At 53.2% G+C, this 27,250-nt stretch overlaps 1 protein-coding gene across 1 annotated transcript in view; it reads left to right on the top strand.

The window, feature by feature from the left end:
• NKD1 (NKD inhibitor of WNT signaling pathway 1) overlaps positions 1-27,250 on the top strand; it is an 89,559-nt gene that overhangs the window by 54,174 nt on the left and 8,135 nt on the right. The window contains exons 4-6 of the mRNA XM_043435404.1: positions 3,815-3,881; positions 19,236-19,342; positions 23,138-23,233. Of these exons, the coding sequence (XP_043291339.1) occupies positions 3,815-3,881; positions 19,236-19,342; positions 23,138-23,233 (270 nt within the window). The remainder of the gene's footprint in view (positions 1-3,814; positions 3,882-19,235; positions 19,343-23,137; positions 23,234-27,250) is intronic.

Raw genomic sequence — 27,250 nt, 5'->3', positions numbered from 1 at the left:
TTTGACAGTAAGAGTGCAAGTAATAAATGGTAACCACTGTCTGTCAAGCCCAGTCATGGTATCAGATGTAATGCTAAGTACTTTCTGTGTGATGGCTGACACCTGCCCTGAGACAGAGTGACTGCTCTCATCCCTATGCAGAGATGGGGAGACTGAGGAACACTGGAGATAAACCTCCTTCACCCACGTAGAGCAGGGATTTGAACCAAGGTCTGAGCAGCACCAGTTCCGTGCCCTGCATTCTCTGGGCTGGGGCTCCCCTGGGACTCATGGCCAGGAGCCCTGCATGCAGGGTTTGGGGCCTGGCCCTTAGGACCATCCTGCAGGAAGGCTCCTGGCTGAGGCTTGGCCCTGTCCCAAACCTAGTGAGGAGGAGTCGCGGGGCCTTCGAGTCCTGCGGGACAGAGGGGAGTGTTTGGTCTCTGATACACTGGAGCTGCTGGCTGGGCTGATTTTCTGCACTTCTTTAAGCATGATTCTTGGTCCCCAGAAAGTGCCAGGATTCTTGGCCACCTCCATCCCATGCCCTAATTCCACTGTACAAGGTCGCGTCAGGCCCCTGAAGGAGCTAGCTCAAGTCTTGGCTCTGCTGATGATCCACAGCAGGGTCTCCTGGCCTCTTGGAGGCTCCTCCTCATTTAAACCCACAGAACTATTGGGAACCCCGTTCTCTGGAGGTTCTGGTGAAGATCCCAATTGATCAGTACCTCATATATATCATGAGGGCTTGGGGATGCAAGTGACTGTCATTGGCATTATTTTCCTATCTCATTCCTTGAGGGTTGAGGCACTTTATAGGAAAAAACAGTAACAATTATACCTTTCACTTTAAATTTTACACATCATTTTTATGAGCATTTGTTCTTCAAGAGATGGAAAGAGCAGGGCTGTTACGATGATAAAGGGAGATATTATAAAGTGCCTGGCACATTGGAAATGCACAGTAAGTGTCAGCTGACTTTTTAATGGTTTATCACTGTGCCCATTTTACAGATAAGTAGTTTGAGATTTCCCAGAAGGCAGTGGCTGGCCCCATATCCAGGGCGAGGGAGGCCACGGAGGCAGGATGTGATCCTGTGTCTGACTCAACATTTTATGTGGCCTCTGGCTTGGTGATTCAAAGCTGGAGGACCACAGACACCGCACTCCCCAGGCCCTAGGCTGTCTGGGTCAGTGGAGGAAATGAATGTTTGCCATAGTTGAGCAGCCGCATAGCCCTGGGTGTCAGCAGACCACAGTGCTGAGGAGCTGTCGATGTCTTACACAGAGCAGGGTGAGGTTTAGTGGGAAGAGACCGACCCCAGAACTTGCCAGAACTCTGCTTTCATATGTAGAGACGTATCTTTAATATGTCAAGAGAGCCGGGCCCGTTCAGCAGACAGTTCTTCTCACGGAGTGTTGAAGCCGTCATCCGAGTGATGATTGTGGGTGCGAGGCATCGTTATGGGGCTTCTTCCAGAAGGCTGCTTTGTTGCTGGTGACGTGTGGAGTCGTTAGACTCCTCTGAGTGTGCCAGTAAAAAAGATGCCAGTGCCCAGAAGTTTCCATCTCACGGGTCCTGTTGGCTTTGCCAGGAGCGGTCAGGGTGGCTCAGAGGTCAGCTCCGGCTCCCAGCCTCCACTGGGCCTCCGCACACGCGGGTCTGTCGCTTCCCTTGAAGACGGTCACCCGCTCCTGTGAGGACGCGCTGCCTGCCAGCCTTTCTGGAGAAGCGGCACCCGTCTCTCTCCGGCATGAAAGATCGGCTTTAATTGGCTGCCGGGGCGTCCCAGCCATCTAATGATGCCAGCCGAGCGCGGCCCTTTCCTGTCACCATCTCCCAGTTCCCCTGTCAGCTCCAGTTCTGTTAACACAAACAGCCAGTTTACAAGCCCAGGAAGTGTTCAGTGATTATAATAATTGGCGGAGGAGGAGAGAGAGAAGACATCCTGACTCGAAGAATAATGCAGCCTGGTTTTGAAGTCCATGGGACACCAGCGGTCTGAATGACCACATTTGAACAACGTCTAAGAAAGGGTGTGTAATGCCCTAGAATGATTTGAAAGAAGAAAGAGAACAGAGAACACCACCTCTAATCCATAAAACATTAGCTGTTCATCTTTAAAAACACACACATGAGATTTATCTCCAGCTGTGTCCGATTGATAAGATCAGCTATACAAAGCATTGTTTTTCTTTTGTTAATCGAGGTGAGCTCTTGGTTTTTCTCTCAAGCATCTCCAGTGCAGGATTTTTTTTTTCCTTCTAATTTTTGAAGAGTGTGTTTTTTCTTTTTCTTTATACTTTTTTTTCCAAAAGGAGAAGTTGGCGAGGGCTGCCAAGTTGAGGCTTTTTTGTTGCTCCTCTTTTTGTGGTTCACGAAGCACTGCCATGGCATCACTGTGGGCATTAAGAGAGAGAAAGCAGTGTGACCCTTCCCCCCACACCCAAACCTCATCTCTCCCCCAAAAGAGGAACATTTCCCAATGTGGGTTCCTCAGAACATAAATCCCATGTGATGCTTTTGAAAAAAGTTTCCTGGTCTAAATAGGTTTGAGGGGTGCAGCATGAGCTACTACTTAGGTATCTGCAGTCTGTTACCATAGTAAGCTTTGCATTAAAGGGTCTTGTTTGCATGCATGCATGCTAAGTCGCTTCAGTCGTGTCTGACTCTGCAACCCCATGGACTGTGGCCCACCAGGCTCCTCTGTCCATGGGATTCTCCAGGCAAGAATACTGGAGTGGGTTGCCACGCCCTCCTCCAGGGGATCTTCCCGACCCAGGGATTGAACCTGTGTCTCTTACATCACCTGCATTGGCAGGTGGGTTCTTCACCACTGGGGCCACCTGGGAAGCCCAAAGGGTCTTGTTTAACTTCGTTTAAAATCATCTTTTTGGATCTCATGACTCCTCTTGGCAGAATACCAGTAAATACAGAAGCTGTTTGACAAGCGCTAGTCTGGTCCCCTCTGTATCTAGAGTCATCCTCCTGGAGCAGGATCAGATAGATGGGACCTTTATTGACATCCCAGAAGTTTTCCAGCCTGTGGACCTAACTAACTTCCCTTGCCAACCTGACAACACGTGGGTGGCAGCCTGGGCTGCCAGGCTGACTGGGCGCAGCTCTGCTCCATGGCATGAGTTACTAGACATTTTAAACTCATGCCTGCAAGGCATGTGCAAGGATCAGGCCAGCTGCTGGAAGGGGGCGATGTGGGAGGCGTGACTGAAGGTCAGCTAAAGGCAGAGCCTATAGCTTCCGAGATGTTGTGCTGAAGAGTTTGGGTTTATGTTAAGGGATTATGTCAAGTTTGGGTATATGTTAACAGCTGGGTTTATGCTGAGGGAGTGCTCCCTTCAGCAAACCAGGCCCTCTTTGTAAACTCATCGAGACACCTGCCTGGGACTGTCTCATAGAGGAAGGATCCAAACTGAGGTCTCCTCTAGGGACCCACAGGGGTGGCTCTGGTCCTGGGTCTATCGAGTTGGCCCAGAAGGGTAGAGAAGGGACATTTTCTGAGCTTGTCTTTGTCTTTTTCCTGGGTGGAGGGTGGATCTCCCTTTCCAAGTGGGAAGTGTGAGCCTGTGTGATGTTTCGTGGCAGGCTGTAGGCTGAGAAAAACTTACTTTCTAGAAAGCAGCGCAGTAATGAACTTTACAAGTGTCATAGGCTCTCCCTACTTGACCTAAATTTCCATCAGAAGAATGAGAACAGGGTCCCTGCTTCTTTATGACCAGCCACACACACCTTCACAATGCCACCTTGACCATAAGGATGCCAGGTTCCTACCTGACTCCAATACTTCTTTAATATTCCTGCTTTGTCTTCCTCTAGGAGCTTGTGGGTGAAGTTTTCAGAGAAACGCTCAGCGAGGAGGAAGAGGAAGACTTTCGGCTAGAAGGTATCAGAGCCTATTACTTTCTTCCTAAGGACAGTGAGGTGGGGAAGGGCCATCTGGTCTACCTTATGCCTTGCATACCCTCCAGAAAATCTGCAGACCAGGAGGAGGAGGACAGGACTCTCTGTGGGCATGCACTGAGGGTGGATGGGGTGAGGAACAAGAGGGAAGTGGAGCGCCTCATAGGTCCTCACTGGGAGTGGATTCAGGCCACCCAGGCTCAACATCCTGCTCTGTGTTAACCACGGGGTCTTGAACAAGTTGTTTGACCTCAGCTTCCCCACTAGGGGGGAAGTGGCCACTCATAGGCTTCTCAAGTAGGGTTAGGCATGTAGTACGCACTGTATGAAGCAACCCTTGTGTTTCACCTGGAGCACAGGTATGCACACACATGAACCGAGCCCCAAGCCCTCACTGCTTTCCTCTGTAGCTCCCACTCCTTTCTTTCTTCAAGGAAACAGTGCATTGTAGAAAGAATTAGGACACTCGAGTAGGGGGTTGGTGGCCACTGGTGTACTAATTTGACTTTAGGAAGCCACGTCCCCTTTCTGAGCCTGTTTCCATACTTATAGAATGGGGATGAGGGCCTCTTCCGACTCAATTCCCTAAGTTGATACAATGACTGGACAGCATATGAACGTATTTGCTAAAAGGGGATAGCATTTCCCTTTTTCACTCAGAATCAGAGGAGAGAATTGCTGAACTGGCGTAGCCTTTGGGCAGTAAATGTGCTTTCCTGAAGGCTCAGACTATGAAGAATCCACCTGCAATGCTAGAGACCTGGGTTTGATCCCTGGGTGGGGAAGATCTCCTGGAGAAGGGGATGGCAACCCACTCCAGTATTCTTGCCTGGAGAATTCCATGGACAGAGGAGCCTGGTGAGTTACAGTCCATGGGGTCGCAAAGAGTCAGACAGGACTGAGTGACTAACACTTTTTACAGTAAAGCCCTCCCTGGGACTGGGACAGGGGGCTGACAGGGGTCTCTGAGGGGAAATATAGGTCTTAGAAGGGCTGTAGGGCCCTGAGAGGAGAGTAGACCATGCCAGGAAGTTCTGGAGGGGAGCCTTGGCCAGACCCAAGAACTGTGACCACATCGGGCCTGAGAGCTGTGATAAATGTAGACTCCTCAGCTCCACCCAGGCTGCTGAATCTGGTCTGCTCTGTAACAGGCTCCTCACATGACTTGTGTGCATGCTGTACTTTGAGAAGCACTATTTTGAGAGATTCACTCTGTGGCCCAGGATTTGGAGGGTGCCTGGGACCCGAGTACCTCTCAGACTTTGCTCAAAGGTCCCAAATAGAAGGAGGAGAAGGCACATGGACAGACATCTGTGTCAGGACTCTGGGGTGTTTCTCTTGAGCATACTTGCCTGTGGATCTGGTGGCCACACTCAGGCTCAGCGACTTTGACTGTCATTGTTCCCTGGGCTTCCCCAAGCCTCAGCTGTCATCCTTGGCTCCATGGAGAGGTGCCAGCGCCTGGTGCCTAGAGTTGATCTCGGGAGTCAGGTAAAGGCCTGCAGGATATAGGATCTGGGGGCTAAGGTGACCCCAGACATGGATTACATGGGCTTTAGCACTCATTCCATTTTCTATTCGTTTGCTTAATCACCTGGTAACTTAGCAAGTTCATCCTCTTATTCATTCATCCTTCCATCTATTCCATCCATCACTCGCCATACAAGTACCCACCTGTCCACTTATCTATCCATTCATCCACCTATCACTCACTCATCATCCACCCAGTGATCCATGACCCACCCATGCAACGCTCCTCCATCCATCTTTTGCTCCATCCTTCACCCACCCATCCTTCCATCACTGCCTATATTCATTCATCTACCTACTCTTTTGTCACCCATCCGACCAGTCCTTATCTACCACCCAGGCATCCATAATCCATACTTCACCCCTCTCTTCATCATCTATCACTCATTTCTTGACCCATTTAACCATCTTCCAGTTGTCATTCACTCATCTCACCATCTGTCTATATTTTCATCATCTATTGAGTCCCTGGTTACTGCCCCAAATGGGGCACTTCTCTGGCCATTGAGGCTCAGCCTAAAATCATGTAATTGGTTTCACATGAGGTATCTTTCCCTGCAGACATGAAATAGAATGCCCATGGAATCCTCCTCTTCGGAAAGGGAGGGTGCTTTGTTCAACCTCTGTTCAGAGTATGGGCCCTACTGGATGAAGTAGGAGGAGCACTTGGCTGAGGAACTTGTAGACCTAGCTCCAAGTCCCCCCTCCCCTCCTGCTCCCACAGTGACTTGCTGTGGCTCTTGGCCAGGTCCCTCCCTCTCTATCACATGATACATGGGGATGTGGACTCCATGGGTGCTCAGAGAATGTGGGCACCTTGTAGAGAGGATAAACTGCTGTGGGGTGGCTCTTACAAACATTGATTGATGGATGGGAGGTAAACAGGTGGTGCCCGAGAGTCCCAGCTCCTGTCAGGGAAAGGGTAGGGATACTGGTGGCCCTTGGTCCATCCCTGTGGTCCACCAGCTGCAGGTCAGGCCTCGAGGACAGCTTCGAAGGTGCCTTGACTGGGTACCTTGCCAGTCATTGACGGCGTCCAAGTATATTAGTACCACCACTGGCAGGGGCGGGGAGGAGGAGTTGGGAGTCACAAGTCTGACTCAGTTTCCAACTAGGGATTAGACTAGGTTGTTGGTGGTCAAATTTCCAGCCCCTTTTCTTCAAACAAAAGCTTACACAGAGCACAGAATGTAAGACAGACTAGGTTGCAGAAAGACACAGTGTGTTATAGACAGTATGTTAATTACCTTTTATGTAACAAAGGGTACCAGACCGTACTCTCTATTTCCTTGTATGCATGAATGTGGACCACATTCATGTGTAGCTAGAAGCCTAGACAGACAGAAAGAGTAGTTCTTTCTGAACAGGGGAGGAGGAGATTAAAATCGGAAAGCGTGGTCAGAGGATTGTAGTATTAGCTGTAATTAATGTTTCAACTTTTACAAGAAGAATGTGATCATGTATTCCTTTGAAGCGAAAGACTAATAACAGAATTGAAAAGTGAAAACAATAAGTAAATAAGGCAGTAGGGCTGGGCTGCTCTGGGCCTGCCTGTGTGGCCCCTGAGGCTTCTTGGAAGGGATGCTGGCCCCAGCGGCCGCCTGTGGTTCTTGGGCCGCTGCTGGCGCCAGGCCCGAGGCAGCACTCCCAGGATGATGGACGTGGCTGTGGATGGCTAGGCCTGGTGGGCGCTGCCGCGTCCTGGCCACGACGAAGCAGCCACCTGGCCTGGAGCTGGGGCTGCGGGCATCCCTCCATGCCTCGGGCCAAGGGAGAGCAAGCCGAATCCTGAATCTCCTCTTTGTCTTCCTGTTGGCCAAGTTCATTGCCTCTTGGCCGGCTGGAGGGCTGTTAAGGGAGAAAAAAGGCCATCTGAGGCGTGAAGATAAAAAGAAGTCTTTTAGCCATCCCAGGAGAGGATGGCTTTAGCTCCTGCGTTGTTATGTAAAGCCGGCCCTAATCCAGCGTCTTAACTGCCTTAACTGGCCAGCTGGGAGCTCGAGGGATGGGAGATTAAGGCTGGGCCCGGAGCGAGGGCTGGGGCTGCGAGCTCCTTTTGAACTGTGGCGAGAACAAAGTAAGCATGAAAAGTCCTGCGCTCCAGAGCGGTCCTGGCGTAGCGGACGGGACCTGAGGCTTGTGGGGGGAGGGGAAAGGGACCCCGCCTTTCTGCTGACCCAGCAGGGCACTGAGGACCGGGGAGGGTCACCCCACCCTTCACTCCGGTGCCGACCTGAGGTCCCCACCTCCCCAGTTGGGCAGGACGACAGGTGGTGGCAGCCTGTGGCTTGTGGCCTGAGGTGGGCCTTGGTGTCAGGGGCTCTAGGAAGCTCTGTGTCTGGGGCTGTCCTCTCGGCCCGGCGTAGACTGAACTCTGGCTCTGTGCCCATCAGGGGAGAAGGGCCTGTGGATGGTCGCGGGCCCCTTCTCTCCCCGCGTCCCCTCTCTCTCCCCCACCTAGTGCTGGCCACATCCCTGCCCAGCATCTTGGCTCACTCCCACCTCTCACCCTTGGCCTCTGACCACTGACCCTCACCATCGTGACTGTTTCTTGTCTTTTTACCTCCTTGTTTGGAGGTAAAAGTGGGCAGAGTGCATTAGCTCGGCATCTTCCATAGAAAGTTGAGTCCACAGAACCCCACCTGCTGGTCGTGCATTTATTAAGGACCAAAAGTGAGTCAGGCAGCCCCTCCCTCTGGGGCCTGGCACCCCCTGTAGGCCCCCAGGGCTGCTTTGCTTTGGTCTAGCCCAGGTGTCGCCTGGCAGAGTCTGCGGGGGTCTTGGCTTCTCTGGCCCAAGAGTGGAGGTGCCTGGAGTCCTGTGGAGCAGAGCAGTGGTGTTGGGACTGACATCCAAGGGCAAAGCAGCCCCACGGCGAGCTCAGGGCCTGTCCCAGTTGGCATGGCCCGAACTTGGTCTTCCTGCCACCCCATGGGAGTACATGAGAAGCACCCTTCACCCTTTATTCTGGAGTCAGACCCCAGATCCAGCCTGGCTGTACTGTAGCTCACTGTGTGATCTTAGGAGAGTCACTTAACTTCTCTGTGCTTCAGTTTCTTGTTGGGGGCAAACCTAGCACGTCTTCCTCTGAGGGCCTGTTAACAGCGAGGTTATTTATATAAGCCCAGAGCCCAGCGCTGGTTCAGAGTATGCCAGTGTCTGTGAGCTGTCCTGACTCTTGTTTCGTGGGCTCTGCTTTCTTGAAGAGGAGCCAACTGGTGTTTGTAATTATTTACTAGTCCAGATCAAAGACGGCCTATTTTCAAAGCTTCTTTAATCCTATTAGAATCTCTGAATATCTCCTTCCACTCCCAGTGCGTGACATAGTCTGGCATGCCATAAGTGCTCAATAAAAACAGATCTTCCTTGACTTAGGATGGGGTTGTGCGTGCGTGCTAAGTTGCTTCAGTCCTGTCCAACTCTCTGTGACCGTATGGACTGTAGCCCGCCTGGCTCCCCTGTCCATGGGATTCTCCAGACAAGAATACTGGAGTGGGTTGCCATGCCCTCCTCCAGGGGATCTTCCCAAGCCAGGGATCAAATCCATGTCTCTTATGTCTCCTGCGTTGGCAGGTGGATTCTTTACCACTAGCGCCATCTGGGAAGCCCTAGGATGGGGTCATGTCCCAATAAACCCAATGTAAGTTGAAAATATCATTAGTTGAAAGTGCGTTCATACATCTGACTTTCTGAACATCATAGCTTAGCTTTGCCCACCTTACATTAGCCTACACTTGGGTGAAATCATCTAACACAAAGCCTATTTATAATAAAGTATTGAATAGCTCATGTCATCTATCGAATACTGTGCTGGAAGTGAAAAAAAGCTTGGCTGTCTGAGTTCAGGATGGTTGTAAGTGTATGGGTTCTTGACCCTTGTGATTATGTAGCTGACTGGGGGCTGGGACCCTCTGCCCAGCATCACAAGAGGGTTTGTACCACATATCATCAGCCTGGGAAAAGATCCAGATTTGAGATTCCAAGTACAGTTGTGTATCACTTTTGTACCATTGTAAAGTCAAAAAATTGTTAGTCAGGGACCAACTGAGCTCTCTAGAAGAATGAAACCAGCACCATGAAGTTACTGGGTCTAGCCCCCAGGAAAGCCCCGTGTGCCCCGCTCCAGTCCATTGAGGCTCCCAGGTGGGAAATGTCAACCCTTCACACGGTGGAGGAGCCCTTGGGAGGCCTTTAGTCCCCTTCATTTGTAGTAAGAAATCTGAGGCCCAGAGAGGGGCATGACCTGTCTAAGGTCACACAGCACACATGAGAACAATCTATTCTTCACTCAACACGTTTTAATATTTGCTGAGCTGCAAATACCTACTGCAGCTGTGGGGCCCTGTTAGGCCTTGGTTCCAACCATGGACAAGGTAGGCGGGCCTTACTGTGAGGGTGTTGGCACGAGGGAGGCAGGTAGTAAATTGATAATCTGGTTCACACAAGGTTCTGGGAGGGGTGCTCTGTGAAGAGGTAAAACCCAGGGAAGGTGGAGGGTGATGGGGCTCTCTGAGGAGGTGACATTTCAGCTGAGATGCAGGTGCCAGGAAGGAGCCGCCATGGGCAGATGTGAGGGGTGAGCGGTCAAGAGTGAGGGGAGCCCCAGGGTGGGAGGGTTGTGGGGTTTGGGGGAGCACAGAAGGGAGGCCCGAGTGGCAGCCAGAGACCAGGGGGATGGGGGTGGGGCCCCGGGCTGGGATTTCACACTGCTTTTGAAGAGAGACTGTTGGCAAGTTTGAGGTAGGTGAGTGCCAGATTCTGACTTCCCTTTTCAGCAGAGAATTGTGGCTTCTGTGAAGGATGGCTCATTCTGAGGTGGGAGGGAAGCAATGAGAACAGGAGGCGATTACGATGGTGCAGGGGAGAGGTGATGGCCTCGGCCTAGTGGGGCTGAGGGGCTGGAGACACGTCGAGGGGCCTGGGGGCCGGGTGGTAGGGCTGGGAGACGGGGGATGAGGGAAAGAGAGGGATCCCAGGGACACCTTAGAGACTGGGCTTCGGGAACTAAGCGTTCACTTCTGAGGTGGCGGTTTTAGCGGGTGATGATGTCTTTTGTTTTTGGATGTGCTGGCTTCAGGATGCCTGTGTGACATGCAGGTAGGGCTGTGGAGGAGACAGAAGGACAGGGGCAGCTGGGGATGAGAGAGAAAGACAGACAGGGAGGGGACTTCTCAGAAAGAGGCCACCGACAGCTCCACCAGAGCCCTGGAGTCCCCGGCGAGGCTCTCAATCGATGGGGCAGCCGGTGGTTCCCGCCAGTCTGGGAGGAAGGGGAGTTCACTGCCGAGCAGCGAGGACCCCCAGATGGAGGGGGCAGGCAGGCCACACCCCGCTGGCTCCTCTCCCTCAGTTCAGAGCCTGTCCTGCCGGCGAGTGTCAGTCGCCCCGACTCCAGTCCACTGCAGTCCCCCCAGAAGCCCGGGCGGCAGCCGTGACAGCAGTTTCTCTTAAGTCTGTTCTTCATAAAAGCCCAGCTTGAACAGTGGAAATTCTGACTTGTGTCAGATACCGAGGAGGCTTTCATAGCTTCAAGTAGCTCGGGGTTAGATTTTAAAAGTTGAATTTCATCACATGTTTTAACTTGGGCGGGGATGGGGGGAGAGTGGCAGGGACATGATATTTTTAGCGCAAAGAAGGCTTTTTTCCCTTTCCCTCTCCCTCTCCTGGCGTTTTCCCCTCCCTCCCCCAACAGATGTTTCGTCTCAATCCTATTCAAACCTCAAAGCAGAGTGGCCATCAACCTTATGCTCTGATGAGAAAAAAAGGCCAGAATGCTATTTGTTGGGAAGGGTTTTTTTTTCCCCCCCTTTCTTCTTTCCCCTCAATCACAACTGGCCCTTAAATAAAATCTACTTACAGAAAAATGTAACCTGGGGAAGTAGGAGTGAGGAGAAAAAGACCCTGGAAGGGATAGACAGCCACTGGCAGAAACTGCTGGAAGCTAGCTTCGAGAGTACTGCATAGGGTCAACTAACTATGTGTTGGTGGTGGTTTTGTTTTTCCTGAAAAGCAAGGGCTCCAAGTGATGGAGAGTTAAGTCAGGATTCTTTGGGGTCTTTTGGATACTCAACCTGAACTGGCTTAAGATCTGGTTCATAGGTACTTCCCTGGTGGTCCAGTGACTGGGATTCCACGCTCCCAATGCCGGGGGTCTCAGGTTTGATTGCTGGTCAGGGAACTAGATCCAACATGCCACAACTTAAGACCCAGTGCAGCCAAATAAATAAATAAATATTTTTTAAACAATCTGGCTCATAGAATTGAAAAATCCTAGGGCAGATCTTGCCAAAGAAGGGCTGGTTGATCCAGGAGCTCAAACCATGTCATTAACTCACACACACACACACACACACACACAAACACATACATTCATTCATTTTCTCTCTCTCTGTCTCCATCATCTCTCCCTCTGCCCTCTGTTAGTCTCTCCCAGTAAGGTGGCCAAGATGACTATCCGGTTCTGGGTCCTCATATCCTATGAGTTGAGCCATCACAGGTGAAAGATAGCACCCAAGTCCATTATTTCTTGCAAAAGTTTGATTCTTACTTTACTGGCCAGGGCAGGTCTAGATTTTTGTGGGACCCAAGTTAATCCAGTTTGGGGGTTGTCTTTTTTAAGAGAAAGAATACATGATTCTCTTTCATAACTGTGGACCATTTATATATAAATATATATATTTACATATTTCTATTTACTATATATTTGTTTCCCACTAAACCTAAATAAATATATTCCCAATTCAAGTTCCCCTTAGCTCGATTCCAGAAATGCTTGTGTTCACTCCAATACCACATGACACAAGGGGACGGACGGAAGTCAGAATGGGAAAGACAGCATTCTTCACCAAGCGAGGATAAAATACCTAATTTTGAAAGCATCACAAAAACAACCAACCACGTCCACACATTCCAACTTGGAAGGAGCCCGTGCAAGTCAGAGGCCCAGCAACTTTAACCTCGTCAGCTTCACGAACAACTGTCCTAGGCATTAGAGCGAGGACACAGGGCCACAAGGATAAGATAAGCGGGTCGGGTCTGGGTGCTTCCAGGAAGCTTGCCGTGGGATCCACGCCCCCATACACCACACGGATTGAGCTGGGGGAGGAGCGGCCCACTGGAGAAAACCCAGATGCTATTATCAGAAAGCGGAGCATGGTTGTGGGACAGGCAGGAACAGGTGTTAACCATTGTCCTGCGACAGAGTGGAGAGACCAGTGGCTGGGGAGGCAGGAAACAGGGATTTTCGTTCTGTTTCTATATCTTCTGTGTTCACCTCCTGATGCTGCTACTGCTGGTTGCTGCGTGTTGATGATGATGATGGTATACTTCTATGTAGGGTGACAGGCTGGGGCTGCAGCAGAAAGATCCCGTCACACGAGTGCTGACGATAGCAGTGTGATCCAGGCAGGGAAACCTAACCCAGCCCCTGAGCACATGAGGGCACACTTCTCAGAAGATAGGGACATTTAACCTGGAGGCCTGAAGGAGCAGCAGGTGTTGAAAGAGAGAGTGTGCTTGGCAGGGAAAACTGGCTCTGTGGAGAGACGGGGCTGGGAAATGGTTCCATCAAGTTGGCTTCTTCCACTTAATTTCCTCTTGTAAAATGCAGATGGTACCACACCGTGCATGGTGATACTAAGAGGACAGAATGGAATAGTGTGTATACCCACTAACTTCACCAGCACCCCTGTACAACCCACGGCTCTGTGCAAGGACACACACATTCGTGTGTCTCTAGGACGCTCATGCCCCGAGGAGAGCCTCATGCAGATAACGCAAGAAACCATTTGGTCTGGAATGCACATACGATATCTTTCTCTTTTTACTGGCAGCAGATTTACCCTCCTAATTATATTTGGCATAGGCTAATATTAAAATTCATCTGCATTCCCTCTAACAGCTGCTCTTGAAGGGTTGGGGAGTCAGAGACATCCTGGCAAGCCACCCTGAGCCTAAAATATTTGTGGCAGATAATGTGGACCTGGACAATTGAGAAAGGCCTGTGGGTATGTTAAGGCCAGTGTCCAAACTCCAACCAGGAAGCTCTGGCTTGTGTTATATCTTACTTTATATCGGCTGAGAAGAACCTGCCAGGTAACCAGGCTAAAAGAGGTGTCCATCAGGCCTTCCGGCATTAGTCATTTCTGGTCTTTGGTGGGGCTGACTTAATCATACCATGTTTCAAATTTGTCTCTTCTTCCAAAGTTTAATATCTACCAGGCCCTTCTGGATTGTGTTAAAATAAGCTGGCATTTACTGATATCATCCAGGGTTTGGATTTTAGCCGATGTCTGGGATTCAGAATAGACCCACCCCTTTTAAACTGCCCTCTTTCCCACTTCAGCTCCCAACCACACCAGAATTCATGGTGTTTGTTACGCAGCCTGCGTTTTGTCCACCTGGGGGATTTGGTGCAGTGGGTCATTCTGGGATGGAATATTTGCTCTGTGTAGGTATGGTACACTGTTGGCAGCCGCGAGGCAGTAGCCAGCAGGGCCAGCTCTTGAGAAACTTGCATTCTGGCCGCGTGGACGTGGTAGGCTCCCATCGTTATCAGAAAATCCCAGAGGGGACTGCAGACTGAATGAGTTTAGACAGCCCTCTGCTAGCAACGAATGTGTTTGTGCAAATTGGAAAAGGGGGCCCCTCCTCAAGACACCTTTCTGCCATCTGTCCAAAAACTGTCATGAACAATACACAAATCGAAGACGTCCGGCATGTGAAAGGCGCCCCCTGAGTTGTACCGTGCACAGTTGTCGGCTTCTCAGAGCCAGTCTCCCAATGACCCCAAGTGACCCTGACCCCAAACCCAAGGGAGGAGTCCTGGGGCACTTATCCTACTCAGGAGGGTGGGGTCTCGGGTGGGTGGATCTGTTTCATTTCACAGCCCTTCTTCTTCTCACACTGCTTGGGCGGCGCCAGCTGTCAGCAGCTCTGGCTGGGTTGGCTGTGCCATCCTGTTCCCGGGATCACTGCTAAACAGTCCCAGGAAAGTCACCATGGCTCTCACTGCGTGAGGTTCCAAGAGAGGATGCCTCCCATTAGGCTCATGGGGGGCCCGTGATCAGAGTTGCCCCCATTTAGGTTATTTCCTACTCTCCCCGGAGGTACTCAACACTCTCTTCTTTCTCCCTCTCTTTCTCCCCACCCCCACCCCCTTTTTAAACTGGGGGAGGGGAGAGGGAAGAGACTGTCTTTGATCTCAGCGGAGGAAAAAAGTCTGTTCTGTTCAGGCTTTTGGCTAACACAACAAACAGTGTTTAAAATTTAACTTTGCTTAATTAATTAGTAATTCTGTTTAATGCTGTCTGATCTCCCTCCAAAAGGTATTTTGAAGCTTGAGAAGGGAACATCAAAGGGAGCCGGGTGAAGATGGTCAAGTAATGCATTTAATCTGGCAGTTGCTGGGGGTGGAGAGATGCCAGGTTGGGAGCTAATGTGGGACAGAGCCATCATCTGGTAAACACAGCCGGCCGGCTGGCTCCTCATGGCCATGGCTGTGGTGAGAGGAGGGACAGGGGACTGTTTCCACAGAGAAAGAGCTCTGCACGCTGCCCCAGACTCTTTGGAGTTGAGACTTGGTTTTAAGAAAGCAGAATTGACATTTTCTTTCTTCTATGGCTGCTGTGTATGGTTGGGCAGGTTGTGGACTGCACAAGGATTTCCAGTCAAGCAGGTGAACGGCAGGTGAAATTCAGCCTGCACCCTGCCCATCAAGGCTGTATCCTCATGAGTGTGCAAAACTGCACAGTCTGCAACGTTTACTTAAAGGGCCAGGAAGAGCACATATTTTAGGCTTTGTGGGCATTAGAGTGACTCTTGTAGCTACTTAACTCTCTTTCGCCATAGACATTGGATGTGGGTGTCTCTGTGTCCCAGTAAAAGGTTATTTACAAAAATAGGTGGTGGGCTGGCTTTGGCTCATGGGCTGTAGTTTGCCAGCCCCTGCTCTAGATCATGAAAGGCTTTCCTTCCTCCTCACTCTGTCCCTTCCTTTCCTTTTTCTCCTCCTCCTTTCACTGCTTTCCAACTAACAGTGTTGTTACTATTGCAACTGAAGAGTGACCAGAGCCCTCCTGAAACTGTGCTCCCTGAAAGATCACCTCTGGGGAAAAAAAAAATTGGTGGGCTGAACAGGTGTAGGAGATGAGGAATGAATGGGGTCAGGCTCTAGTGCAAAAACCCATACTGACAAGAACACTGTTCTTCTCTGGTTGGTGGGACCTGGGCAGCCTGCAGTGAGCCCCATTCACCCTTCTCCCATCTGCCCATGAGCCCGAGGTTGGACGGGTGGAGAGAGGGGGTTGTGTTCTGCGCAGGGCTGACTGGGGTGGGCAGTGGTTTGATGTCATTTAGTTTCAGGGGGCTCACTCACATGTGGATATGGAAGCAGGGCCCCTGAGTCCCAGCCCGGGCGTCTGGCACCGGGGTTTGCACAGCTTTCTGATTGATCATCTGCCACCTCTTCTGGCCCCTGGGCAGGGGACAGTGAAAGGGAGAAAGGCTTTCTTTGGTGGGAACAACAGGGTGCTGACTGTCCTTGTTCCTGGGCCCAGGCCCCAGGGCAGATGGCTCCCAGTAATACTACCCACCTGTGCCTGTCCTCATGCTGGGAAGGGGGCCCCTGGGGGGTGTCCGGGTGGTCTTCTGAGCTAGGATGGGCTGAGGGGTGGGACCCACTGGTGAAGACAGGACAAAACCCTGATCTTTGGAGAAGACCTATGAAGGGGATATGGGATCGAGGGGGAGGTTCCCCTCCTCCCTGGGAGAGGAGACAGGAAGGCAGGCGGGGGACGACCTAAGGGAGGATGGGCTGTCTGGGTGTCAGAGGTAGGGGTGACCTGGAGAAGCAGGGAGCAGGGACAGAGGTTTCTTTTCTTTGGGTTTTATCAAGTGGAACTTGAAAGGCAACACTGAACCTGAAGGTGGTTTTCTGATAACTTCCCTTTGAACTTGAAGTTTGGTTTCGATAAGCCTCGCCGGCTTGCATCTCCAGCCAGGACCTTGGCAGAGGGAGGCAGCAGCTTTGAAGATGGAGCTGCCCTTCGTTTCTCTTTCTTCTTTTTCTTTTTCTTCTTCCCACGATGGCAGCAGCTCTGGCCCAGCGGTGTGCCGGCAGATTTGAGATGGAGGGGTCAGGGTGCTGCAGGCTGTGTGCTTGGCTGTCCTTGGGTCACTGGCCAGTCTCCCACCTGACTTCTCCGGGGCTCGGTGTCACACCAGACCTCTTGGCCATTGAGGTGTTTGCTTTGGAGGAACAGGGAGGGCTGGACTTGGCTTCATCCCCTACCCCTGGAGCGGGCAGCATCCTGACCTTCCTCTTGTCAACCACCCCAGCCATGAGGATGCCAGGTGCCCCCACCTGGATCTTTTAGGTTTATTCCCAGTGGCCTCATTCTATGAAACCACCGGGGAGGAGCCAGGGTCTGTGACTGAGACGGGGCCTCTAGCTGGAGCCCTTGACAGCTTTAGGGAGTTGTTGCCATACTGTAGGGGCATGGAGATCTAGGGGCGCCTTGCACCCCGCTGAGCCCTGGCCCCCAGGCTCAGTCAAAAGGGAGCTGTGATGGAGCCAGGACATCACTGGCCATGGAGGCCTTCCGGTCCCCACCTGGTCAGGTCTAGCCTGGTGACTGGAGCATCCTTATCTTTATGTCCTCCCTCCCTGTCCTGCTTCCTACCCAGGCTGATATGACACCTTTGGGTCTGTTTGCATCCAAAAGCCTCAGCTTTTAGAAAACTTCGCTACTCACTTCCTGATTCCTAAAAGATAAAATGTGTAGGGACATCACGTGTGTGTGCTATTGCTTCAGTCGTGTCCGATTCTGTGTGACCCCGTGGTCACACAGGTTCCTCTGTCCATGGGGATTCTTCAGGCAAGAAAACTGGAATGGGTTGCCATGCCAGCCTCCAGGGGCTCTTCCCGACCAGGGATTGAACCTGTATCTCCTGCAGCTCCAGCATTGCAGGTGCAATCTTTACCACTGAGCCAGCGGGGGAGACCCAGGGACATCATTAGCCAGACTGTCACTACTAATGGCTGGACCCCGTGTGCTGACCCCGGGCTCTTAGCCCTTTCAGTTGCAACTCCTTGAATCCACACAAGGATCCTCTGGGGAAGGGACTATTATCATCCCCACTGTACAGTTGGGGAAACAGATATCCAGAGAAGTTATGTGACCTGCCTGGAACCACACACAGTGTAGGGAGGATCAGAGCCCAAGCAGAGATTACCCTATTCCAGGGCTGGCTCCGAGTCTGCTGAACCAAGCCAAGAACAGCACGGAGGGGTCAACAGCACAAGCCAGGCTGCTTGGGTTCAAATCCCAGCCCTGCCATTTACTAGCAAAGCACTTTACCTCTCTGTACCTCAGTTTTCCCAGCTGCAAAGTGGACCTGATCCTAGTACCTGCCTCCGGGGGTTGCTGTGAGGACCGAGTGAGTTAATGAGCAGTGTAGTCAGCCACGAAGCTCTGAGGCTTCCCCAGGAAGGGCTTTGAATAACTGCTGGGCCCGCAGGGCAGGGGGCAAGTGGGAGATCTGGGGCACTCCCCAGCAGCCACTCCTGGGTCCCAGCCTGCAAAGTTGGGGTGTGTGAGTGTGGTGGGGGGACAGGGTCAAAGGTGAGGCAAGGCCCCCCGACCTGGTTTCCTGCCCTGGTAGACATATATCTCCAGGCTCCTGACTTCCCAAGAAAGTCCAGCCCTGGCTGGGGCCACTGCCCAGGCATCTCAGCTGCTCACAGGGCCCTCCTGGGCCACCCCTAGTTGGACACAGGGGGACAGTTCCTCAAGTGAGACCCAGGCTCCGTTTGCTCCCCTGTAAAACAGGGCAACAGAATCACTGTCCCAGGGAAGCTGAGGGACTCGAGAGAGAGGAGCTGTGAGGTTCTAGAAAGCACATTCTTGAGCAAACCTGAGTCCCCTTTATCAGGCAGAGATCAGAGGGGCTGGAGGGGTCTCGTGGGACATTCAAGATCTGATGGAGCTGTGGGTTCAGGGGTGATGGCTGCCCCCAGCCCTGTCCCCTGGCACCCCTTGAGGGTGTTCATGGGAAAGTGATGTCCACAGACCACCAGCTCGCATGCCCACCTTTCCACTGCTCCTGGGCGGGCACGGAAGGACCAGAGAGCCCTCTAGTCAACACTTTGGGCACAGGGAGGCCCTTCTAGGTGAGCAGAGGCAGAATGGAAAACCCAGGGTGAGCTGGTTCCTGAAGATACCAAGGTGTGCATGCGTGTGTGTGTGTGCACACACGTATGTGTATATGCTTATGTATGTGTGCTTCCCCTACCTCAGTGAACTCCATTTCTGTCCCTCCCCATTTCTGTTCCCCTTCCTGACCATCCCAGTGTGTGACATGCTGAGCCCAGGCAGGTGGCATCATTGAGGTCACTGCAGTGTTCTCAGGGAAGGCAGGGAGACTGCAGAAAGCGGCCGTGGTCCAGAGTTCCCTCTGGGGCCTCCAGAAGCTCCTCTCTGTCCTCATTCACCTGCTCTTTGGCCTCAAAGATGCCGTGGGTGGCCTCGGGCTGCTTCTCTGGGCCACAGACAACAGAGGCCTGCAAGGCCCACTGGGCAATCTGAGCAGCTGGCGAAGGGGCACCCGGGAGGGTCCTCCCCTGGGACAACCCTGGGCATTAACAGGGCCGGAGGACAGAGGGATTTGACTCTAGCAAAGCGGCCAGGCAGAGTGGGCCCACCGCACCATGGTAAGGACGGCCTCCAGACAGAGCCACAGGGTCTGGCCCTGGGGCGGCTTGGGGCCCTCCAACTCACGCCTGCTCCCTTATTCCTTCCCCCCGCAGTGGCCCTGCCTCCTGAGAAGACAGACGGACTGGCCAGCGGAGATGAGAAGAGGATGGAGAAGTCAGGCGAGCCCTGCCCGGGCTCCAAGAAACAGCTGAAATTCGAAGTAAGTTTCCTTCCCTGGTGCTGAGCCCTGGGCGGAAGGGTTTTCCCTGCCCAGTGCTGCTTTTTGATGGGGGGGATGCTGAGGCCCTTCCAGATGTGATGGCCCCTCTCCTCCCCCATGAACAACTGCTCCTCCTGCCACATCTGGGGCTACCCCAGCTCGGCACAGGCCCTGGGGACTCCCCGCGGCCCTCCCCTCTCAGCTCAGGCCCCTGGCCTCTCACCGTGGGGTGGTGGCCAGAGGCTGTGGCTGCTGGTCTGGGGGAAGGACAGTAGAGTGGACAGGCGAGACGGCGCTCTGGCCCTGGTGCTGCTGTGCCTGCCTGCACTTCCTCTCTGGTCCTCCGTTTCCTCGTGGGTGAAGGAAATCTCTGCTACCAGCTCCCTCCCGAGGCTGTCCAGGGGAACACGATGGGGCTTTCAGGTAGGACAGGTGACCAGGAAGCCTTGAGCAGGTCCCTCAGTCTGGGACTCAGGTGCGTGTGTGCTAAGTCGCTTCGGCTGTGTCCGACTCTTATGGTCACTCTTGTGACCCTATGGACCATAGCCCGCCGGGCTCCTCTGTCCATGGGATTCTCCAGGCAAGAATACTGGAGTAGGTTGCTAAGCCCTCTTGCAGAGGATCTTCCTGACTCAGGGATCGAACCTGCGTTTCTTACATCTCCTGCATTGGCAGGCAGGTTCTTTACCACTAGCACCACGTGGGAAGTCCAGGTGGGACTCAGATGGTCAACAGCAAAAGAGACATGCTCACCCAGAGCCCGCAATCTGTCTGTCCTGCATCCCTAGACGGTATATTAAGTTCCTTGTATGTACCAAGCACAGGGCCAAGTGAGAGCTTGGCCAAACTTGGTCTTCTGGAGGTGCTTGGCAAAACCAAGTGGGAGACCCAGGCTGCCTGCGGGGAGCTTACTGGCCTCTCCCCACCCTCCTTTCACCCTCCCTCCTTCCTGCTCTGTCTCCCCAACAAGATCACTAGGGCAGAGCCCTGGAACCCACAGATGGAGGTTTAGTTCCCACCTCTGCCACTGCCTCACTCGCCTGCTCTGTAAAATGGTGATAGTCATTTTATCCAGGGGTTCACGTTCTCTGGGATCTACTGCCAGATGACCTGAGGTGGGGCTGATGTAATAAAAAATAAGACATGAAGTACATCATAAGTGTAATGCATTTGAATCATCCTGAAACCATTCCCTACCCCCTGGTCCATGGAAAATTTTCTTCCTTGCAACTGGTTCCTGGTGCCAAAAAGGCTGGCGACTGCTGACAATATCTATCTGCTGGGATGTTGGATACATGATGAATTAAGGCATCTCAAGTGCTTTAAAGGGTGTCCAGTGCAGAATAAGTACTTTCCTTCTTCCTTCCAATGGGGATTGACACCCGCTGGTTCCAGGGAACCCGGCAGTGTACTGGGCTTGGTTCCTGCCTCACGGAGCACAGTGTGGTTAGGGGTACAGATGAGTGACCCAGGCCCAGTAACTGCATGGTCAGTGTTGTGATGGGGATCTGGGAGTGTGGAGAGGGGACAGGGAGGTCCCCTAAGTCAGCCCAGAGGGTGCAGAGTGATGGGCATTTTGACAATCCCAAACTCTGCACAGTGCCCTGAGGAGGGAGCCAGGGCTGCAGGCAGAGGTTGGGGAGGGCAAGTGTCTGCGTTGAGCCTCTGAGCATAGAGACAGGAGCTGTGAGAGGTGATGCACAGGGGAGCCTTTGGGATCAGGAGGACACTCCCTGCCAAGAGAAGAGCAGAAGCAAAGGCCTGGAGACTCGCCAGTGCTGGCCGGCTGTGTGGGAATAGCATAGGGGAGATGACGCAGAAGAGGGGGTGAGACAGGTCATCGAGGGCCCTGTGTCCTCCTGATGCAGGAGCTGAGGGAGCAGGCGGCATCTCATTGAGGAGCTGGGGTTGCTAACTTCTTCCTGAGCCCCCCACCCCGGGTCCCTGCGGGTCTTCTGGGGGTGCTTGGCAAAGCCAACACTGAGGCCAGGACAGAGGAAAGGCCCAGACTTGGACGTCTTTCCTGGAAGCCCATGTGGGTCTGCTTCCAGACGGGGGCCAGCGGATGCCTGTGACTCACCCGTGGTCCCCGAGGAGTACTCACCCGAGATGCCGGGGCTGGGGGGACAAGAAGATGCGTGTGACAGAGGTCACAGGAGGTGGGGGTAGTTGCTTGACCCAAGTTTCTGAATTTCTAACCCAAGCTGTCTTTGGAGCCAAGTGGAGGGGCTGGGAGAGGGTATCAGGTGTGCTTGTGTGTATGAATGTGTATTGCAGATGTATGCATTGGATACATATGTATGTGTGAGTGCGTGCTCATATGTACATGTGTGTGCACGTGTGCCCACAGGCACACACTCTTGTACACGCTTGTGTGCCGGGCAAGTGCTGCAGGACGCAGTGCTGGAGAGCAGAGTGGGCACTTGGCAGGTATCAGACAGGCGTGTCACAACTGAGGGAAGGCCGACTTTGAACTCAGCGTGGGCCGCCAGAGAATTGCTAGAGGGAGCTGGCTGTGAGCTGCAGCAGCCTGGGGCAGGGCCGTCGTGCTGGGGCTCACTCCCGCCAGCCTTGGGAGGCCAGGCACCGCCCCTCTCTGGGGGCGCTGAGTCTGTCCTCCTGCAGAAGGAAACGTGGGCCAAGGCAAGACATGGAACCGGGTGGTATGGGGGTGTCTTCACTTGTTTTCATAGGATATGTGGATCTAAAAGGCTGTCTGTGGATTCTCTTTCCCCAAACGGCTGTCCTCTCTGGACCTCTCTGTCTGGTGTTCAGCCAGCCCCTGCATGTGGGCGGCCGGTGACGGAGCTCCCCGATTCCCTGCTCCTGGTCCCTGCGGTTGGACACCTCGGGTTGTGGGAGCCCCGGTGATGACATCATTGCTGTATTAGTCATTCCAGCAAAGACAATAGCCACTACCACCGTTAATTGGGCTTTTCTCTGAGCCAAGCGGCCTAAGTACATGTTTCCCATTCTCTCCAAGGAGACCCTGAGACAGGACTTGGGAGGTGATTCCAGGGAGCAGGGAAGGAGGGGTGCCTGTCACTGGGGGTGGTCTCGGGCAGTGGGGCTCTGTCCGCTGGGGCTCCCCAGAGAGCCATGCTAAAAGTGCTCAGATGTGTCCCCCAGTTTGGCCCCTTCCTTGTTCCGGTTCTCGGGGAATCTTCAGTCCCTGACTCCTCAGACAGGGAAGCGGGACGCTTGAGGTGGGAGGTGGGGAGCGGCCCACCACAGTTACAGGGGAACATGGAGGGGGCGCAGGGGACATGGGCCGGGGCAGTTATGCTCCCAACAACCTTCTGAGGTCTACACCATCATCTTCCGTAGTCTGTATGAGGGGAAACTGAGGTACCGAGAAGAGAAAGACCATGTCCAAGGTCACGTCACTGCAGAGGGCCAGGCCCAGACTGGCACCTGGGGCTGAGCCTTCGGCTCTTAACACTCGTCCCGTCCTGCCTTCCAGGTTAGCCCATGGCTAAGTTACCCCATCTGTCTTCCAGTAGCTTCCACCCCCGGCTCCAAGTTCATTCTTCCTGAGGCCACACGCCTCCTCCCAGAGCCCTGCTTTGTGTTTCCTCAGCCTTTGAAGACCCGAGAGTGTCTGGTACCCGACAGGCCCCTCTCCCCAGGCCCAAGCTCCCCGGCCCAGCTTGGCCTCTCTCCCAGGCCTGGCATGTCTTGGTCATCACAGTCTCCTTCACACAGGGTCTGGGGAGGGCAGCGGGGAGACCGGCGGCCCCGTGACCCAGCCTCCGGGTGACCGGCCACACGTGCCTGTTGTGTGTTCACATCCAGGAGTTACAGTGTGACGTGTCTGTGGAGGAGGACAGCCGGCAGGAGTGGACCTTCACCCTGTATGACTTTGACAACAACGGCAAGGTCACCCGAGAGGTGAGTGTACCTGCCTGGCCTCCTGCCTGGCCACACCCCCGGCGCAGGACTCTTCATCATGTGCCCACCCCCATTGCCTCTTCCCCTTCTCCTTAGGGCAGGTGGGGAGGGCAGGAGTGAGGCCCCTGGGAGCTTCATGGAAACCGGTGAGAAGGAAGAGGTGACAGAGAGGAAGGGCCGCCAGGCGGCTCTGGCACGAGCAGCGTTCGGGCTGGGGAGGGGCAAGAGGCAGGCGCAGGGCCCCAGACCTCCCTGGAGGGGGACCCGGTCCCCAGCAGAGTCCTGTCCTGCCTCCTCTCTCTGGTCCCGGAGCTCCGAGATCGCCCCAGGCCACTTCCCACGTCTGCCAGTCTGCCCAGGAGCTGGGGTGGGCTGGGCACCTAGTGCCTCTCTCCACTGATGCAGGAATGAGCAGCCCAGCCCCCAGGGTGCTGCCAGTGGCTCTGTTACAAGCCTGTCCACCCCCACCTCACCCCCCACCTCGCTGCAGGCCTGTATCTCTCTCTCCCCTCAAACCTCTCCCACATCTCTTTCCTCCCTGGGCCCCTCTCACCCTTCCTCTATACCTGGGTCTGTGCATGGCGCACCTATGGCGGGCATCTCCTATGCATTGGGTGCGCTGTGAGGAAACAGCACAGATGCAATTCCTAGCCATGTAGCTCTCACAGCCCGCTGAGAGAAGCAGAGCCTGAATGATCATAGGATCATCGTAAGCTGTGATTTGTTCAGTGACAGAAATAAACGGAGGGGTGTGACTGAGAAGGGCTCCCCAGGGGGCGCTAGTGGTAAAGAACCTGCCTGCCAAAGCAGGAGACATAAGAGACACGGGTTCGATCCTTGAGTCGGGAAGATCCCCTGGAGGAGGGCATGGCAACCCACCCCAGTATTCTTGCCTGGAGAATCCCATGGACAGAGGAGCCTGGCGGGCTACAGTGCATAGGGCTGCAAAGAGCTGGATAAAACTGAAGCGATGTAGCACACGCACACGACTGAGATGGGCTGGAGGGACCAGAGAAGCCTCCTGGAGGAGGTGACATGGGCGCTGAGCCCTGCAGACGCCAAGCTGGGGGAGAGCCCTGGGCTGGGGAGAATGAGAGCATCGGGGAGTTTAAGGACCCAGAGGAGACTGGTGTGATGGCTGCTCATCTGGAAAGACAGGGCTGCAGCCAGGAGCCAGCAGGACGTGTCGTGTGGGGCCTCGGAGGTTGCCCACAGCTGGCAACCTGACTTCGATTCAGGTGTTAAGGGAAGCCAGGGAAGGGCTTGTTTAGGCTGGCGCATGATCTCGTCTGAGTTACTACTGATGATTGCTGCCTCTCGTTTGCCTGGGCCTTGGTGCCCTCCTTTCTGCCTGCTTGTTGCCTTTTCAGTCCTGTCTCTCTCTGACATCCACTCCCTCCCCAGGAGGCCCAGGTGTGTGGTCTGTAACAGATCCGCAGAGGCCTGAGAGGAGCCTGGCTGGCTCCACGCCCGCCTCTCGCCCAGCACGTGAGGGCCTCAGGGTGCTCCCAGGGAGAAACGAAACTTTGCTATCTTATCTCCCTGTCCCGGTTCAGGGCTCTGTATTTCCTTCTCTGTAGATAGCGTAGGAGAAGCTGCCAGAGGAGAGACCCAGGTGAAAAAAGGCCACCTCTTCCTCAGGCTGTGGTTTAGGGGATGTTAGAACAGATTGGAGGAAGAAGCTGTGAGTGAATTTCAATCATTCAGGATTCTTTGGGTGTCAGTGACAGAATCCCAGCACAAACTACTGTAAGTTTAAAAAAAAAAAAAAAAAAAAAGATGGAGAGAGAGAGAGAGGCCCATACTGGCTCATGTAACTGAAAATTCAGTCCATGGGCACTGACTTCAGGCATGGCTGGATCCAGAGGCTCAGTGACTTCAAGACTAGCTGTTCTTCATGGTTTTCTCCTCTGTTCCTTCATTATCAATGGTCTCTCCCTTTGGCAAGATAATGACTGATAGTTTCAGTCTATACCCCATCCCGTTTGCAGCTCTCCCAAGTTCAGAACGTCACGTGGAGCTCCACAACTGAACGTGACCGGCTTTGCTTGAGTGACATGACTGGTCCAGAACCATTTTGGCCATAAGTTTGTGATGCTTTTAATGGCTGATTCTGAGTCCATGTGCTCGTTCTGGAGTCAAGGGAAGGTTGACACGTGAGTCCCATAGAATGAAAAATGGAATGGATTTGGATCACAAAATAAAATCAAGGGTCTGTTGTTAGGAGGAGGGAATGGATTCTGAGCAGGCAAAGCCCCCAGGGAGACCTGAGTATTTGGGAAGCAGCAGAGACCATTCCCGGTTAGGGACCCCTGGGAGATGGGGGATGATTTAGGTGATACCACACCCCCCCACACCCACACCAAGTGCCCTCCAGCTGTCATGCTGTCTGAGTGGGGTCATTGTTTTTTCAGATTGGGAAGCCCCTGTTCCTCCCTCTGCGCCTCTAGCCTGCCCCGGGCCAGGCTGTTTGCGAATGGAGTTATTATCTTTATAGGAGAACGCATCCCAGGCTTGAAGCCTGGGTAAACAGAACTGCATGGAGGTGGCGATTCAAGGGGAGGCCAGACTGGGCTTCTCAGGGGTGTAGTGGCCTCTCCCCTCTCCTAACAAGTGTGGTGGCCCCTGGTAGCCACCCTCTTCCTTTCTGGCTCAGAAGAGACTGAGGGAGTCTCAGGACCTCACCATAAAAGGGTTTGCCCCCCACCTCGGAGGCCTCACGAAACCTTGCAGGCAGACACTGCTTTCTCATTTTTCATTCTGCTTTCCCTCACCCCCTGCGAACATGAGGAATAGCAAGGAGGTGAAGATTTCCAAGGAGGGTGCCCCAGCTCAGTCGCAGGGAGGGCCTTCACTGGTGTCTGTCTCCTGCCAAGCAACAAGGAGGTTGGCTCCCAGTCCAGGGAGGACCCAGCCTGGTGTTTCCCCCGATCTATTTTTAGCCCCAAAGCCACTCCTCAATTCTGGCTATAAATACCGCTCCCCTCCACGCTCTCTGGCCGTCAGCATGCACATCCCTGTGCGCTGGGGCATTCAGGCTCCCACCTCACTGCAACCACAGTCTCCAGCTGGCATCTGGGCCAGCTTCCCAACTCAGAAGAAAGTACCTGTTCATCCTTCAGGTGTTCATTTATACAGTAGTCACAGGCACCTACTCTTCTGTGCTGGACTCTGTGTAATCAGCAGGGCTGATTTTCCAGCTGGGACTGCCAAAGCACACTTGTTCTGCACCTTGAATCATCTGGGACCCTCGGGTTGGCATCCCAGGGCCCCAGGCCTGGTATGTGATGCTTTAGGCAATGCTGTTGATGGACCTCACTTTCCTCATCTGTAAAATAGAGATAATGATGCCACCTTCATGGGCTTCCTAAGATGATGAGAGAGAGTGGGCAATTGTGGTGGTGCAGAGCAGCTCAAGGGAAAGAGGAGAAGAAACAGGGGGTCCTCTGTGGGCCTTGCTAGAATTGCTGGGATCCCCGGTGAGCCAGCAAGTGAGAGGCTGGAGCCCAGCTCTCAAACTGGCAGTCCCCAACAACCCCAATCTAGCCCCCAGGTGTTCTAGCCCAGCACAAGTAACAAAAGCAAAAATAGATGAATTGGATCACATCAAAACTAAACACTTCTGTGCATCAAAGGACACAATCAGCAGAATGAAAGGCAACCTACAGAATAGGGGAAAATATCTGCAAATCAAGTGTCCAAGAAGGAATTAATATCCAGAATATATAAAGACCTCCTACAATGCAACAACAAGTAACTTAATTAAAAAATGGGCAGAGACTAACTAGACATTTCTCCAAACAAGATATACAAATAGCTGATAAGTGTATGAAAAGATATTCAACATCACTAATCATGAGGGAAATACAAGTCAAAACCACAATGAGATATTACCTCACAGTCAGAATGGCTGTTATCAAAAGGACAAAAAATAACAAGTGTTGGTGAGAATGTGGAGAAGAGAGACCCCTGTGCACTATTGGTGGGATTGTAAATTGGTTCAGCACTATGGAAAAT

Source organism: Cervus canadensis, chromosome 18 (genome assembly GCF_019320065.1).
Source record: "Cervus canadensis isolate Bull #8, Minnesota chromosome 18, ASM1932006v1, whole genome shotgun sequence".
NCBI classification, from domain to species: Eukaryota; Metazoa; Chordata; class Mammalia; order Artiodactyla; family Cervidae; genus Cervus; species Cervus canadensis.
Note: the sequence above shows the minus strand (reverse complement) of the source record. Positions and strands in the feature narration are given on the sequence as shown.